The sequence below is a fragment of the Centroberyx affinis genome, unplaced genomic scaffold (assembly GCF_046629955.1).
Source record: "Centroberyx affinis isolate AG114_WGS23_722 - 3 ecotype Tasmania unplaced genomic scaffold, CSIRO-AGI_Caff_v1 ptg000354l_1, whole genome shotgun sequence".
In the NCBI taxonomy this organism is placed as follows: Eukaryota; Metazoa; Chordata; class Actinopteri; order Beryciformes; family Berycidae; genus Centroberyx; species Centroberyx affinis.
In genome coordinates this window covers 21,837-39,718 of record NW_027279025.1, presented here as the reverse complement: position 1 = coordinate 39,718, position 17,882 = coordinate 21,837, and the positions used below count along the sequence as shown (strand labels likewise).

Below are 17,882 nucleotides of genomic sequence, written 5' to 3'. Positions count from 1 at the left end.
CGCAGCCAACTGTGTATTTTAAATCAGCATGTAACTACAAAGCAGACATTAAAGATGAGAGAACAGTTAGCTGTAGAGATCCTACCTCATTCTCCTGGGTTTCATCTTACAACAGTGAGGTCTGTCCCACAACTGAATGAGGAGCTGTGTTTCCCCCCGCCTGTACAAATCTCCTTTCATCCCCTCGCTAACGCTTTGGCTCGTGAAGCACGGGCTAATCTCCCCTCGCTCTGTCTACGGCTCGCGTCTGAACTCGCATCAATGAGTCAGGCCGACGAGAGAGAGAGAGAGGCTTTAATCGAGGACTTCTGCTTTTCATCCTCGAAATAGTGTGGTAGGAAATGTTGGGAAAGACAAGAGTTTTCCATTTTCTGCGCGGCCGAGACGTCACACGCTGATTACAACAGCCTGAATGGGCTCGTCCTATTACAAAAGCTATTAAGTGACGTATATTGGAATTATTTGACCCGAACCGATCTATTGTTGTAAAATTACATAGCCAGAGTGAGATAACGCGGACCTGTTTTGAGTCAGCAAAATTCTTTCTGGAGCGAGAGCAGTATTGAAGAGCCACTGGTGCTGAATAATAGAATAGAATAGACTGTGCATAGAATAGAGCAATTGCTTAGCCTCAAATCCCTTAACCCCTCAATTCATCTTTATATACTTTCCACTCATTCCCTCGCCACCTTACACACCTCTACTTATCCAAAGCAGTGATGGGATGGGTGCCAGTAAAGATAGAGGGAATAACATCGCACGCTACCTTAAAAGTGAAAAGGGCCGTACCTGTTCTCCTCAAAGCGGCTGATGAGGTGTGAGACTTTGGATTGTTTCTCCCTGGCTCTCTCCCTGGCCAGGCCCCCCACTCCTCCTCCTCCTCCTCCCTCCTCCATGCTGGTTTTAAACGACGGTCTCTGGATGCGGCCCAGCGGGGAGGAGAGCTCCGTCACCGGGCTCTGGAGGTGCGCTGGCTTCGGAGGCACTGGAGAGAAGACAGAAGAGGTTCGAGAGTCAATCCATGTATGGGGTGGAAGGAGAAATGGATGGGAGTTCTACCAGTATCTTTGTTAAATATTGATTTTGCAGTGCAGGAATGATTGCAACTGACAGACACGAGTTGCAGTAATTAGGGGGAATCATTTAAGATGCTGGTGGAAAGAGCCTTAATGATTCGGTGGCCCATGAGGGAATATTTCACTGTAATGCCAATTTGGAACTGAAGGGGGCAGCACAAGTTATCTCAGCTAAAATCCTGACCCCAGACCAAGGACACTGACCTTGGATTCAACATTCAAAATGAAAGAGACAGGTTTTTGGTGTAGCTTAGAGAATAGGAAGAGTTAATTTTTTACTTTTCTGGCACAAACTTCATAGAGATTATTGGAATTGAAGTTTGATTTAGAGCTGCGGAAGGGTCCGGTGTCTCTCTCGTGTCTTATCTGCTGAGAATGATTTACGACGGTCAAACAAAAGAGGAACAAAGCTCAGGGTTCACCAATGTTATGTAACTATTTCTGATTTTCACTGCTCCCCTGTGGTGGCGTGAACGTGCACTTAGTCATACATGCACTGACTCATGGGTGCCTTGTGAATTATACAACATACAGCATTTGTAGTGACAGCAGATTCGCTTAGAGAGACATTAAACAGTGAGTGAGCGCAGGTGAGAAAGCTACTGCTAAGACTCACATATGACTCACACTCTGATACGCTTGTGTCCGGCAGCGTGTGACAATTGTGTCATTTTCTCCCCCCCCCCGTCCCCTCCCCACACACATTGTTTGGCTGTGTCGTGGTGGGCTGTTGCCATTGTGTACCTTGTGGTTTGGGCTGCAGCGGAGGCCTGCTGCCAGAGCCTCTTCCATTGACCCCTGCCCCCCTGCTCTTCTCGCTTGTCCCGCCGCCCGCCCGACTGAGACAAGCCCTCACGCTGGGCGGGCTGCTGTGCTCGCACGATGGGCTGCTGCCTAGAGCTGGAGAGAGAGAGAGAGGGGGGGGGGGACCATTCATGTCCATTAATACAGAGCGAGACAGGATCGTACTGTTGATGATGAAGACAAACTATTTGGTCTGTGATGGTCACATGCACTTAGTCTGCCTTCAGGTTTCCCACGCTCACTTGGACATCAAATTCAAGGACTTTTCAATGACTTTCAAGGTCTTGTTTTGTTCAAAATTCATTGAGGCCTAATTTTTTACTCATGATCTTGTCAAGTCAAGAAATCCAGATTAATTTGGGTGAAACTTTACGAAAATATCAAGTACTTTCAAGGCCATGCGTTCGCCTTCAAACACTATCAAGACCTTATTTTGTTTTTCCCGTGGGAACCCTCTGACTTTCCCTAAACACACACACACACACACACCATCATAAGCATCACTGTGTCCCATACAGTGATAAAACCCACAACCCATCCTTACTTACAGTGGAACTATATTTGCACGTTCAGCATATATTCACATGGGTCCACATGTGATGAACAGCACTAAGGCTAAATAGTTGAGTCCCAGACAGTGCAGTTGATTATCCAGCTAATGATCCAGTTGACGATCGGCACTAGTGAGGCTTTACCCAACCAGCTGGCCACAGATGGTACAGCATCAGTGGAGCAGGGTGTTTAGATAGACCAGGCACTAATTTAATGGCTCGACAGACACACAGGCAGAACAGACTGGCAATGTTTACAGTAGCCTAAATCTACCTCTCTCTGACCCCATGCACACACACACACACACACACACACACACCAACCTACACAGACATGTAGCCTAGTATGGTAAGCATCCATATATGGTACCATCTTGCCAGGGAGAAAGTAGGTGGTCTCATTATTTTAAAAGCAAAGAGGTTTTCTATTAGTGCATTAGTCTCCATTTACAGCGGCCACTTAAATGGCTGTGTGTGATTTAACAAGTGGCACTGATGCATAGGTTATGTGCAGGAATCGATGCAGCTTTGTTCTACCCTGTTTGTGCTTGACCAGCCTTGTATGGATAAACGATCTGTGTGTGCTGGTCTATTTCCTAGGCTGGAGAGCGGAGCATAAAGCATACAGACTTACACTTTGGCCACAACTGAAACCTGTGACTACTATTGTTTATGTCTCTAAGCAAGTGTGTCCAGTTTTCATTCTACAGAGTCTACAGCCTGGTCATCCTTCCCTTGGTTTGGCGCTGGAGATTTTCCATCTTAGCGACATAAATCATTGAGAAGAGGCCTTAATTCCTTGATACACGCAATCTCTTCTTTTTTTAAAAATAGATCAAGCTCTATCCGCTGAAAGGATGTGAAATTTCAGACTCCTACATTATAAAGTAAGCTAACTCTCTTTCAGAAAATTGTTTCATGCATGCATGTAACTTGTGTTGAACTTGTGTTGAAATACTGAAAAATATGAAGGATTGGTGTCAGAGTAGAGTGTGGTGTGCACCTCTATTTATAAATGGTACAACATGTATGCAGGCACATAGAGTAGATGTAATTTGTGTACAAAAATGTTGTACGGAGACAGAGTTACTATGCGCCTGTGTGCTGCTCAGAGCCCTGTATTTATCCTCTCTACAGTGATCTTTATCTTACCGATCTTGAAACAGGAAGAGGAAAGAATACCACAGAATCATATAGTGACAGTTTCTATTTTTACAACCTGACCGTAATTAAAGACAACAGCTTCAGCGACCGTCTGACTGGAAGCGGTCCCACGCTGCGCTTTGGGGGGCGGGAGCTAACTTTCTAAACACGGCCCCGAAATTACTGATCAATTCTAACGGCGGCCTCAGGAATTCCTCTTGATTACGTGCTTGGCTTCCCCTCGCGGCCACATTAAGGATCACAAGGAAACAAGTTTCGTCTCATATTATACATATTTGGCTCAAACTCGCGTCTCCACCTACACATCGTACCCCACATACGACATTCGTCTTGGTAGATTGCAGAGGGTCTGCTTTCCACAGCCTGGCTCTCTCTCCTGGGGTTGTTATTAACTGTGTCAAACACTGGTCCCTTAGCTGTAAATCACTTCTTTACTGTAGGATTTCCCAGCCTGAACCAGAGCAAGCTGTGCAAGTATGTTAAGTGTGACAAAGCAAGATAGAGTGTGCGAGATAGAAATATAGAGATGTACTGTATATAGGGAGATAAGTATTTAAAAATGCAAGCATATTTGGCCCAAATCTGCAGTATACCAATCGCTCTTTATCAAATGTCTGTGTAGACAAAGTGGAGATCTGATCTAGGATCAGATTGCCCAGCTCAAAGCTTTTATCTGAACCATTAGGGCAACAAAAGATAGCCAGGTCTGTGTCAGGGAACATAAGACAAACTACTTCCATTCTCTGAACCAGTATGTCTGGCAGGGACAGCTGCTCCTGGTTAGCACACAGTACACACACACACACACACACACACACGCATCCTCTCGTTAAAACTGGCCTGGCAAAGCTAATCGACCCCCATGCAAATTAGCAGCCATCGCCCTGCTGAAGCAAAAGCACGTGGACATTAAGTTGTTAGGTGGCACAAAGGGCCCCAGTCTGCAGGCTTTCCTTCTCTCCCTCCATCTGTGCGATAGGGAAGAACCCCTGGTGTCTGGGGGGGGGGGGGACTTGTTGATATGGATGATATAAACACATGGACACAGGAGCTTCTGGGGAACAGTGGAGGCAAGGACTCTGCCATTCAGCCTTGGGGTTTGTGAGCATGCTCCCTCTGATACATGACCAGACCAAACTGAAGATAGCATTTATTCAGTGCATTTTATAGCACCAAAGAAATATCATAAGGAATAGCTGTTAGTATTTTTATATCCTAGCATATGATATGACAGGATTTTATCTCCCAAAAACAGCTTCACAGATCTGGCTCAAATCAATGGACTTGACACATACAACTTGCACATTTACATTATAAGCCTGAGGTACTGTGTTTAACCCAACAGGACATGGAGGTACATGATATACTGGTAAGTTTGCTCTGAGCACCAAATGAAACACTTTAAGCTTCCTATGGCAGCTCAGGAAGTGAGGAGTTGATAAGTCAAAGTGAAACTCAACCTCTGGCTCTGTCCTTGCTTTATGATGGCGAGACGTGCTGCCATGGCAACTCGCCTTTTATCTTCTGGAGACGAAAACGTATTTTACTACTGAGCAGACTGAGCCCGAAGGCATTTGCTTCTATCCCAATAAATCCAAAACAGCACAGAGAGGGGGGTGGGGGGGTGGATGAGAAATGCTTCCGTAAAGGTCAGATATCTGCAGCACCGTTAGATGCTTAGTGTTGCTTTGGCTATTTAGACAACAACTATTTGTGATTTAAGCACCTCAAGGTTTGTGATTTCCCAAATATCCCCTACACCTATCTAAAATATATGAACAGCACCTTCCTTGTCTGTCGGTGAGACAGAAGGATCTAAAGTATCAAAAGCAAAAGTGTTGGAATTAGACCAAACATTCTCTATCCATCCACTCCATTTTCTTGCTGAGAGAGAATGACCTGAGAATCAACTCTCAGAGGCTTACCTGAGGGCAGCGTGTGTGTGTGTGTGTGTGTGTGTGTGTGTGTGTGTGGTCAGTGGTGCCTACAGCATTACTGCCACAGACAGCAGTACACAGGAATGCCCTGTTTACTGCCAGGCTAGCACAGCACAGGCTGAAGGAATGTACCAGTCAGACAAAAATGTCTCTCTCTGCAAAAAAACACAGTAAAAATAACTGAATGAATCATCCCAGTGCCTACTAACTGAAGGAGCTTAAAAAAGTCTTTCTCTTATCTTTATTTTTTCTTTCTTATCTTATCTAACGGTGCTTTCAAGGGACAAACAATGCGCTTATTTACCTTTTGCCCTAAGCATAAAAGTGAACTGTAACGGCCATCGCTTGGCACGAGGGCAGGTGTGCCAGCTCGGCCAGCTAAGCTCCACTCAGCTCCTCAGTCAGACACAATTAAGTGAATGTTGGAAGACAGGTGTCGGCTGCACACATGACATCACCGCCTCCCCCGGAGCACCGTCACCTGATAGCGGGGCTGCCCGTCCGACCCGACCTGTCTGCCGCTGCCTACACTCAACGCTCAACTCTTCTCCTCTCCCTTCTGCCCTCCCACTAAACCCCCGAGGCAACGTGCGCGCCGATACTCCAGCATGAGAGCCGTCGGTGAAAAAAAAAAAACACAATGGCACACCTGTCTGTCTGCGCTTGCCTCCTCCCTGCCAGCGCCAAGACCGAGAGGAGCAGCAGAGGAGTGTCTGACACACACGCTCGACACGAAAGCTCCATATTTCTCGCCTAAAAAAGATCTGAGCCCCCGCCCCGAGGGGACGACACACTCCGATCACAAAGAATGTCTGAGAGAATTCTTAATACGTTCTGCTTCTTCTTAAATAAATGGGCGAGCGTATTAAGGATCCTCTGGGTGGCTTCTAGTTGAGGGAGCGCAGATGCAGTCGCTTCAAGGTGCAGGAGCGAAGACAGTGGATGGAAGAAATGGTGTCACAGGGGAAGTACACAGGAAAAAAAAAAAACAACAGAATATCTAATCCAAATCTGTCAGACGTGCCATAAATGAGTCCACTGCTGTTACATCATAGCTGAAGTGCGAGAGGGTAGAATTTATGGGAGCGCCTGACAAGGAAGCAGGCTGATAAAATACATTTTTATTGTGCTACAGTGTTATATCAAAGGCTCAGCCAGGTTCTGCAGCAAAAACATTTTTAACGCTCTCACAAATCAGGCAGAGAGTCAACGTGGGAACGTGCAAGCTTGTCCCGGTCATTCCCACAGTGTGGCGGGGCGGTCTGCTCCGAATCGCACTGCAGATCATCTCAACACAAACCCCAACAAGACCGTCTCGCGACCAGAGGTGAGAGAAAACCACAATCGAGAGAGACAAGCCAAAGAAAAAAAAAAAAGAGAGAGAGAGAGACAGAAAGAGAACAAAAATTAACAATCCCAGTGAATTAACTCACCCAGGGCCTCAGATAGAGAGCAAAGCAGCTGCGGGGTGTATCCTCAGTGTGTGTTTGTGTGTGTGTGTGTGTCCCAGAGGAGCGCTGGCCGGGGGGGGAAACTTTAGTGGTTCCACGCGATCTTCCCAGGCAATGCGATGAAGTGACTGAGCGCAGCAAAGGGACTCGCAGACCAGCGGAAGACTCCTCCCTCCCCCTCTCTCTCTCTCTCTCACTCTCACACACCCCCTCTTTAAGTACTAGAAATGGCTTTAAAAAAGTACATAGCGACACACACACTAGTACACACACACACACAAACACACAGATGTTCACACACACACACACACACAGGCCCGTAGCTCTACTCTGACAGGCCTGACTTGGCCGTGACAGGATATGCAGGCTAGGCTCGCGCTGTAATCCGGCAAAATGCGCAAATCTAGACAGGAACGAGTGTGAGTCAATGAACTTATCGTGAAGCTGCCTGGATTCACACACAAATAGCAGCAGTGACAGCTAATTTAAGTGCAGCCACTCCTTCCCTGAATGACGTTCAACTCTGAGGAATGAGGAATACTCATAGTAGGTTAAACTGGTTAGGAAGAGCGAGCGGGTATGAATTGTGGATTTACAGCAAATGCGATATATAACAGTATATTCAGTGAAAACACACTCTCATAAGAATACCCAAACACACACACACACACACACACACACACACACTCTACCTTCCAGATACAACTTGATAAAAGTGTTTACCAGATTCCTCTCGCTCTTGCTGCTAAACTGATTTGTTTTAATCTGTTCATTAAAGAATTAAACAGGAAGCACGAAGCAGAGAAAGGCGGCGCGAGTATTAAATTGTGAGAAAGAGAGGCAATATGGGAGAGCGAGAGAGAGAGAGCGAGAGAGAGAGAGAGAGAGAGAGAGAGAGAGAGGAACTGAGACATACTGTATACAGACAGCAAGATAGATGCAAACACAGGCCACCAGAAGAGGACAGACTCTTGTTTACCAGCTAAGCGCACCTCTTGTTCTGTCTACCCGGGGCGTCAGTTCATCTGATCAATGATTAACAAACACCATGTTAAAACAGCCTGTGGCACCATGCACCCATTCTCTTGTCTGTATACTAAATGCAGAATGAAGCCCAAAGCCTACAAGCTATTATTCTAAACCACTATTCCATCAACGCTCCCTCCTCAGGCACATTTCTTGGCCAAACACTCAAGGCATATAAACACCAGGGCCAAGACAAACCAGTTGACGATCTCAGTAAATAACCACAAACTAACTGAAAACTTGTGATCTCAAGTGAAAAATACAAAGTCCAAAATTCAAATGAAAATGAAACAAGGTTCCTGAGAACAGACTGTGTTTAAGACCACGCACACGTTGTACCTTTTGCAGAAGTCTGTACGGGGAACTGTGACTTGAGCTTCTCCATGTTCTGTATCTATTCTGTGCTGCAGAGCTGCTCCCTTACGTCTGAGTGTGACAGTCAAGCAGAGAGTCCCACATCTGAGTAAATGCTATATAACGCTGTATATCAGCTTTGAGCCCTCAGACGATTACAGAAAAAAAACAAAAAACACAGGAAACCATTTCTAATTTAAATCACGCTGTCGGCTATAAATGGTAAATGAATGGTAAGCGTAGCTCGCGTCAGCTCCTGATTTGTACTCTGTGGGTGTGTGTACGGCATGTGTGTGTGTGTGTTCTCATCTACGTGTGGCTGCATGTACACATACACACGTCCGCACCGCTGCGTGCACACGGGCCTTTGTGAACAGCGCAGGATTAGAAGGAATGACAGGTATTATTTTTTCTCTTTCAGTAAAACCAGTCTGACCAGTAGGGATTCCACTCGCTAAATTCTCTCTCAATTGCCTTTAATTAAAAGCACAGAACTCCATACTCCATGTTTTCAGCTATATGGAAGGCTGAAGTCTAATCCTCCTGAAGCGAAACCACTGCTCAAAAAAACAACATTGTGTAACGACGACCAAAAATGCAATGTCAGACGATTTCGTTGCCGCAGCAAAGTCAAAACTCAAGCTGACACATAAAGACAGAGTTCACATGAGTCGTCAGTGAGGCTGACGGCGGCGTTTGACCTCTGACCTCAACCAGCCGTACAGAACTGCGCTCTCACCTCTTCCTCATACGCATCAGTGTTTCCTAAGTATGTATCCCCAGAAGGAAAACCTTTCAGGAATTCAGAAAGACAGAGTCGGTGACACATACCACTGTGTGACGGGTGTGTGAGTCTACTAATCGAAGATGAGCTGATTCTATTGCACATACTTTGTTATTCAATCAGTGTTTACTACATGTCGGAGGCAACTTCAGCAGTCAAAATAGATTAAGGCAGAAAAAAAATAAGGTTTCAGTAGGATGCTGACAGTTAAAAGCTTTGCTGACACAGTAGCAGTGGGCAAAATACTGAGGCAAACTACTGAGACAAACCTAACACATAAACAGCTACTTCTCACCTTACATTGCCACACACAAAGACCACATACACAAGCCGACAGACACACATACACACACACGCACACACACACACACACACACAACCTGACAGTTTCTGCTGCCCTACATCAGTCGACGAGATTAGAGAGTGTGTAGTTACACGTCTGGCTTCACGTCTACTGTAGTACACAAAGCCTTCATCAGGGCCATAATGCTGGCACTGTGTGTGTGTGTGTGTGTGACCCAGTGTAACAGACAGGGCGACAGCTAACCATTATGGCAAGACACAGGGATTAGCCGTTTCTGTTGAACCACCCCAGACTTTCTTCAGATTAACCCCGCCTCATCCCCTAATCCGAGGGCCAGCGTGAGATTAGAACCCCAGTCTGCTCCGCCATGAGGCACGGGGCAGCCTGGGACACCGCGGGGAGAGGGGGAGACACACAATACTGGACGGGGAGGCGATTAACGGAGAGAGGTAGAAAGAGAAAGAGGTGAAGATGGGGAAAATGGAGTGGGCGAAGAGCAAAGAGAAACGCTGAGGGAGACGGCTTCGAGACAGCTTGAAGAAAAGGAGGGAGAAACAGCGAGGGAGGAAGGGGGGGAGGGGGGGTGATGAAGAGAGGTAAGCGGAGAGAGGACAAACAGATGAGTGGCCAGATGTACCCAGGAAGAGAGGGAGAGGATGGATAGAGGGATTAACTGGAGAGAACGAGATGGGATAAAGAAAGGAGGAGAGAGAATGGAGAGAGCGAAAGAGAGAAAGAGGCAGAAACCGGGGGCCGAGGGGAAGTGCTCATTCATCACAGAAATGCAGTGCGCGCGCGCACACACACACACACACACACACACACACACACAGCTTGATATAAAAATAGAGCAGAGACCAGCAGCTCTCTTCACACCCCTGCATCGCTGTGAGCTGCAGAGGAGAGTGTTCTTTCTGCCCTTCACAGCATCGTCTCCTCTCTCTCTCTCTCTCTCTCTCTCTGCATATCAGCCTCTTCTTAAAGTTCAATTCAGTGAGGCCGAATTCATTACCTCACTTAAAGAGTCCTGCAAGTCCAGGATCTCACTCAATCGGGTTTAAATTTAGAAAGGAGCGAAAGGGCACGCTGTAAACTCCTGTCGCAATATTGATTTCGAATGCAAATGTGAACAGCTCTCCTGCTGTGACTCAGAAGCGGTGACAGACAGGCAAAAAAAAAGCGTTGCATGGCTTGTGGCAGCGCTACCTCCCACACACACACACACACACACGTACACACACTGGCTTAGGTCAAGCAGCAGTAAAAATGGACAGTGTTGTCACCAAGATAGATAGATGCAAACCACAGAACAGAACATCCTCCTCATCTACACACAACTGAGCTCTGAATAGTTTATAGCCATCGGTGGCACATCTAGACTAGCTTTTTCCCCCACAGTGCATCACATGAGAAGCAGATTTGGGAACAGAACCGGGCTTGTAAAATTGCATTTTGCAAAAGATGCAAGAAAGGGTGAAAGGGCTTAAAAAAAAAAAAAAACTAAATAACTAACTTGAAAGAAGAGAATGTAGCAAAGTGAGTGAAAGCAGAGCAGCGGAAGGAGGAGGCAGATGGCAGCGAGGTGAGTGAAGTGAAGGCGATTGCTTCCTACCTCTGGAGTGTTCGATTTTCACCGCCACGCAGGCCTCCTCGTCAGCGCTCTTGGACTGGAAACAGCTGGCTTTGCCTTTCTTCTCTGCGAACGACAGAGCACAACGTTCACTGAGCAAACGGCCGTGCGGTTACCGGAGAACATTAGGATATTTTAAGATTCAACCTGCATCTGAGGGAAGAGGGGCAGGAGCCTGATGTAGTTCCAGGCAGCGGCATGATTTATTTAAGAGGGGCACCGGCTCGACGGCGGAGAGGGAGAGAGGGGTAGAACGCAGGGGATGGAGGGAAGAGGGGCGGGAGAAAAAGCGTGACATACTGTCCGAGATTATTTTGCATAAACAACAGCCAAGACTAGTCTGCTGGACATGCATGGAGAGGGAGATATTCAAATTTGGGGGAAAAAGCCGCTGGTATTTTGGCCCGCTCCAGTGCTTGCTGCATTTAATGGGATCAGTGTTGGTAGTAGTCTCGTATTTGTTTTGAAAATAAAAAAGGAATATTCCGCCCCTTGGAGATTGAAAGTCTAATTAGTCTGACTGTGATATGTAGGGCATCCTCTATGGGGAGAGCTAACAGTCTCTCAACACAGCCATTTAATATGCACATAAAAGATTAAAGAGAAAATAGCAACGGTAGTAAAAACAATGATGGGCCCACACAGTATGGTGTATTACTCGCCCCCCTTCCACACACACACACACACACACACACACACACACATATAACTCAGACAATTAAAACGACACACACACAAAACCCCACCATACACAAACACACACACACTCCGAGTCATTGTCAATGGGAGCTACACACACGCAACACACAGCACTGTGTGACTGGTGTGTAAGTCTACTAATCAAAGTTGAGCTGACTCTATTGCATATACTTTGTTATTCAGTTCATCATTTATTGTAATCTCCATGAAACACTTGTTATTACTGTTACTTTTTATTTCACTTACAATAAAAAATACACAAGCTCGTGAAGACATTGACAAAGTCCATTTTGTGTCTGGCTATACTTGCCTGGTTTGTAGCTTTGTTGCTGGTAATCTGAAGGTAACATGACTGTCTTGAATAACATGGAGGCCCTGCTGCAGCCCATAGCAGTGTGTCACAACAATACCAGTCAGCAGAGGATGTATGTGACACACAACATGACAACACTGGACCAGTGTTACACTCAGACTGCCATGATGGAGTGTGAACAACAATGCCACGTAGAGGAAAAGTGGGCAAACTCAGTGTGGGCCCATGCACACGGCTGAGGGGAGGTACAAATGACTTTGTGTGTGTGTGTGTGTGTGTGTGTGTGCGTGTGTATGTGGTGGGAGTGTATAATATCCTGGCTCAGGGATTAAAGGAGGGCTTTCTCCACCCACCATCTGGACTCCTCATGACAGGCCTGCCTGCTGTTCGCACACACACACACACACACACACACACACACACACACACACACACACACACACACACACACACACTTACTTACTTTACGGTGCAGTCGTTGAACCCCAATCTGTTGTCTAGGTTCCCTAGTGAGTATAGCTGTATAGCACATATACAAGCAGCTTATCCAAAGCATTACATACATATCAGATGCAACACAGTAACTCAACTGTGACCCTCACAGACTCCAGGCCATGTGATCAACATCATCATATGCCTATTGTTTCCTCAAGTGGGGGATGTGTCACTATGGCAGCGGTGAAAACACACCCACACTCAAAGAAGAAAATGGCACATACTCATACGTGGCAACACCTTAAAAAAGAAGCCAAGCCGATATGAAACCAGCTTCATCAGGGATGTTCAGGTTGTCTGTTTCTGAGATAGCACTGCAGATGCAAGAACACGGAGAGGGGAACCCAGCATCTCCCATGATGCTGTCTTGGTGGGGGTAGAGTCTGTTGGTCCACCTACTGGTCTGACCCCAAACTTCCTCTTCCTGTCTATCAACTTCCTGTTTTTCCAATTGTGTAAACCTGAGATCTGGATTCTTAGCATAACAAGACTCTGACCAGACTCACATAAGTACACTGCTGCCTGAAAACACATGTGCGTGCGCACACACGCACACAGACACAGTAGAAAGGATTTGGGAATGTGACTCACAGGTCATGGTGAGGCCTACTAATACTGAAACAGTGATAGAAGCACATCCATAGCTGCCATTCAGTTCAATGTGAGTCTTGAAAAAAATGATGATGGCAATGACACACTGAGGATGGAGAGTGAAGTTGTGAAAGTAAAGCAGTGACTCAAACTCTGTGGTTTAATAAGGAGGAATAGGCAGACAGATGATCTACAAATTACTGATACTGTTGGAATTCTGAAACTCTCTGGTCTAATAAAAAATTATCATTATTCTGCAGAAAGCGCAACCTTAACTTTGCAGGAACTGAGAAAGCACGCTTGATTTCCCCCACCAACATCCATGTATTTCTGTCATTTTACAATGTATGGCTGATGGTTTGACTCATATCTCCCACTCAGTGTCACAAATTATGAAGTGTGTCAACACAGGGGAGAAACACTGCAGTAAATCCACCAATGTCAGCAAAAAAAATCTAAATTATCAGTCATATTCACAGTAATGCAACCAACTGTACTATGAAAAGCGAGTAATGTCTGCCAGCTGCAATGTGTTTATGGTTGATTTTAAATTCATAAATAAAAATGATTTTGTATATGGGCGTTCCAACGAGTTACACACCTGAACGCTCGTCGTAACAAGATGTCATCTCATTCCTTCGTGACTTTTGATATGACATGAATGCGGCATCAGTATGACACTTATGGTGGCCATGGTGCCTGCCACCGCACATGACTCGGTGGTTTGTGTTTTGTTTTGATACTGTAAGGATTAAACCATAAAAAACCACAGCAACATGTCCTCCTTGGCTGCTGTGACCCGCTTCTGTAGGACAGTTAATAGACTGGCATTCATCACAACTTGTGTGTGTGTTCGTGTGTATATAGTGTATATCTCATTATCTATGTGTGTGTTGTAAACAAACCTGTTATCGCATCAGTCCATCTCCCAGACAGCCATGTGGAGACAGCAGCTCTGTCTCTGTTTACATATAGCTGCTCTATAGCAACTGGGTTCTTAGTGGCTTTGCTGTGACTCACCAAATAGGTTCTGACCTATATCACAGCATCAATCAACAGAGAAAATGACTTTTTCTTCATCATCAACAATCTCCCCTTCGCTACACTTCTTCACTCCTCCTTCAACCCCACTTGTCTTGCTTTTCTCCAGCAGTGTCTGCAGTGTTTCACTAGTATAAAGTGTCTGCATTATACATCATGCATCACATACCTGACCTTTCGAAATTCACATCAGAAAAAGTGAAGTCAAGCCTTTTAAAGTGTTTGCTTCAATGTGCTCTGATGCTGCTGTGTAGATACATTCAATATATTTAAATATGAAATGGGTCTGAAGGTTTACAAAAACAAACACTGTTCTGCCAAAGGCAATCGAAAACAGTTCACACATCGTCTGGGTTCAACTCGGCTTCCCGGTGCATTGCGTGCAGACAACACCCATTCGAGGCTGTTATTCCTAACCCAAAACACATTAAATGCTTCAAACATTTAATGTATTTTGGGTTTGTAACCAGCTAAGACTGTGGCTTTGCAATACAGGTTGTACTTTACTGCAGTACTCACTTTTGATTTTTTCCTTGATTTTATGCTGCCACTCATGTATTGTAGTTACATTAATGTTTACATGTTTATGGTAATTTTGAGCAAGACAAATTCATTTAGCTGCAATGTAGGTTTTGTTCAATTTACCTATTCATGACTGACAAACTCTTATTTGGTAAAACTGCAATAGGCACACTGCATGTTTAGAATGTTTTCTAAGTGACTGTAGTTAGCACAAAAGTGCATGCGTGTGTGTGTGTGTGTGCATCTGTTTAAACCGGTGCTTCCTTCTACACGGAAGCCAACACAACTGCTTTTGTCTGACTAATGATAGAGGAAACACTGGCACATATGAACAGTGTCTGAGGAAATTAATCACACACATCTCCACAGTACCTGAGTGACCTCCTCTCCAGTAAGGCTGGGTTTTCCCCGTCCCGTCACTCACATGGTCTCTATCCTCCATCTCGGAACCGCTTCAGCTCAGTTTTAACAACATCTACAAGGAAGTTACAGTCCTTTCTTCAGCCACAAGTTTCCTCATCTGCTGATTGCTGCATTTTCTGTGTCATATTTACCCGTCAATCCCTCAGCCTACCTGTTCACTGTACAAACCGGTTCCCGGGAAACCAGAGTCACCAGGTGTGGGAGAGAATAGGAGGAAGGGAGGAGGAGGAGGAGGAGGGTGCAGTTGCCCTTAGCGATGTTGATTCGCGGTCACTCGGTTTTTACAATTTCTACTGTTGTTACGTGTAGGGGGCTAGTCAGCACTCAAGGACAAATTGTGGGAGTGGGAGGAGAGGGGGGGAAGCTGGGGGAGGGCTGTTAATGCTTCACCAAGGTAAGGGAAGGTGGAGGAAGCTGGGAGGAGAGAGGGAATGAGGGGAGTGGGGGATTGTGGTGGGAGAGAAGGAAATTAAAATGAACAATGCAGGAGGAGGGTTAATATTTAACTCTATCTGAAGTCCTGCCAAATCATCTGGGAACCCATGATCAAACAGAACCTCTGCTATGATAAATCATTTTATTGCCTATTTTCTGTACTTGTGCCAGTGTATCCTATTTTCTCACACGCTCAATCAAAGCCCAATGTAATCTAATTTGAGTCCTAATATATTGCGTTAGAAGTGAATGTTACATACTCTGAATCTGAAATATAACATAATCTCAATCCAGAGGGGAATCTGCAGTCATCACGCTATTACATTGAGAAATAGAGACCATTAGATTCCAAAAAGACTCTTTCCACCATAAGGACATATGAATGCAAAGTAACCTTAGCCTAAGCTTCATTTGCATAGCTGCCCTAGATAGTGATAACTACCATAGACGATAACTCATAAATAATGGAAAGGGAAGAACATGTTAATATGCCAAGTCACACCCCTTTAATCATGTTGGGTGTCCACCCTGGTAATAACGTGAGTGTGTGTGTGTGTGTGTGTGTGTGTGTGTGTGTGCGTGTGTGTGTGTGCATGCATGTTCAAGGTTGACATGCTCAATACAGGGGAGATTGGCCGTTGAAACAGACCAGATGAGGCCCTCTCCCTTCTCTCTTGTTCCACCATAATGGACAATTACCAAAGAGTTATGGTTTTCTGCCGCAAACATAATAGAGTGAAAATTAAAAGGCCTTGTAAAGCCTTTAAATGTGGTCTAGGCAGCCAGATGAGCCCCCGGTCTCCAACATGACAGCAACAACACTGTTAAACATTGTCATATGATGTACATTATAACACGTCAGAGTGATGATTGCTTGTAAGTTGTGATGAGGGACAGTTCTTTCTGATTTTGAGAAGAGGATTATGGAAGTAGCATAAAATTATCTTCCTGTTTTTGACAGAATGCTTGCTTACTTTGATTTAGATATGACTCAATAAGGAATGATTTGTATTAAATGAAAATTTTGTCAAGTGCTGTAACCTATGATGAAGCACACAGGTATAAAGGACTCACTCCTGGCTGACTGGACAGTATTTGCCTCTTGATGACATGGTAAACACACACACACACACACACCAAATCCCCCATGCCTTTTTCTTATCTACAACACGGTTTGCATGCTGTATGCTTTCTTCCTCTTTGTTCTTTCTCACACACCGCTAACTTAAGCTTGTTCCCCATACAATTTGTACATTACGTGCCGGCGCTGTCTGCATCATCAACGGGATGATGCTCATCGGTTCTCCACATGTTCCCTGCATGGCCCCAGCATGTGAAAATAAGCTCTTAGTATGATCCCACCACGCTCCCTGGCCCATGTCTAATGAGGGCGGGCCGACTGTGTGTGTGCTGTGATCCTGAACCTAAACGCCCCCCCCCCCAACTGCCTAAACACTTCCTGTCAAATCATTAGAGGAGACGGGAAAAGACATATAGAGAGAGACAGCAGGGGGGGAGAGACAGAGAGAGAGAGAGAGAGAAAGAGAAAGAGAGAGAGAGGTGTTTCTTGGTTGCTTGGTTGGAACAAGGGAGTGCAACAAGTCAAGACAGGAGAGAGAAAGAGAAAGTGAAAAAATGCGTGGTTTTACATTTGTTGTATTTGTTGTTGTGTGCTTTGTCATTATGTACAAGGTACACACGTATGCCATGCCACTAAAAGCTCATTAAGTTGAATTTGTGGTTGGGGGAATATTGCATGATGCACACATTAAGTTTCACACCTGCTGGTCTAAGCAGGCATGAGATTTATACTGGATTTGTATGAAAAAGAGAGAGGCAGAAACACAGAGACAGAGAGAGAGATAGAGAGAGAGAGAGAGAGAGAGAGAGAGAGAGAGAGAGAGAGAGAGAGAGAGAGAGTACAGTAATTGAGATCCCGACAGCAGTATGGAGATAGTGAACTCTGCGAACACTGACCGCTGTGGACGGGATCGATTGGTGGAATGAGAGCATGCGATGACATCGACAGGCAACTACTCATTCTCTCTTCCTCTATCGCTCTTACTTCCTCCCTTTCACTGTGCCTCTTTTCTCTCTTGACCAGTTTCTCATCTCTCTCTCTCTCTCTCTCGCCTCCCTCTTTCCCCTCCCTCCATCCTCCAGTGACCCGTCTACCTTGGAAAAACAGATCACAGCTGCTGGGCAGGAGCCTCCCAAATGTGTCAATCAATAGCCTGTCCGTCCGATCAGCACGTCTGACTGGTCCCCAGCAGACCGGTCTG

General features: G+C 45.5%; 1 protein-coding gene across 4 annotated transcripts in view; it reads right to left on the bottom strand.

The window, feature by feature from the left end:
- Positions 1 to 17,882, bottom strand: part of fgd4a (FYVE, RhoGEF and PH domain containing 4a) — a 43,927-nt gene that overhangs the window by 11,627 nt on the left and 14,418 nt on the right. Inside the window, exons 1-4 of one of the 4 annotated variants that reach the window (XM_071515457.1) lie at positions 15,115 to 15,215; positions 11,064 to 11,147; positions 1,821 to 1,976; positions 790 to 985 (exon numbers count right to left, since the gene is read on the bottom strand). In XM_071515457.1, coding sequence (XP_071371558.1) covers positions 790 to 985; positions 1,821 to 1,976; positions 11,064 to 11,147; positions 15,115 to 15,184 — 506 coding nt within the window. In that variant the 5' untranslated portion in view covers positions 15,185 to 15,215. Of the gene's footprint in view, positions 1 to 85; positions 238 to 789; positions 986 to 1,820; positions 1,977 to 6,965; positions 7,266 to 11,063; positions 11,148 to 15,114; positions 15,216 to 17,882 lie in introns of those variants that run through there. The other 3 variants (XM_071515458.1, XM_071515459.1, XM_071515460.1) reach the window with 3 other exon arrangements.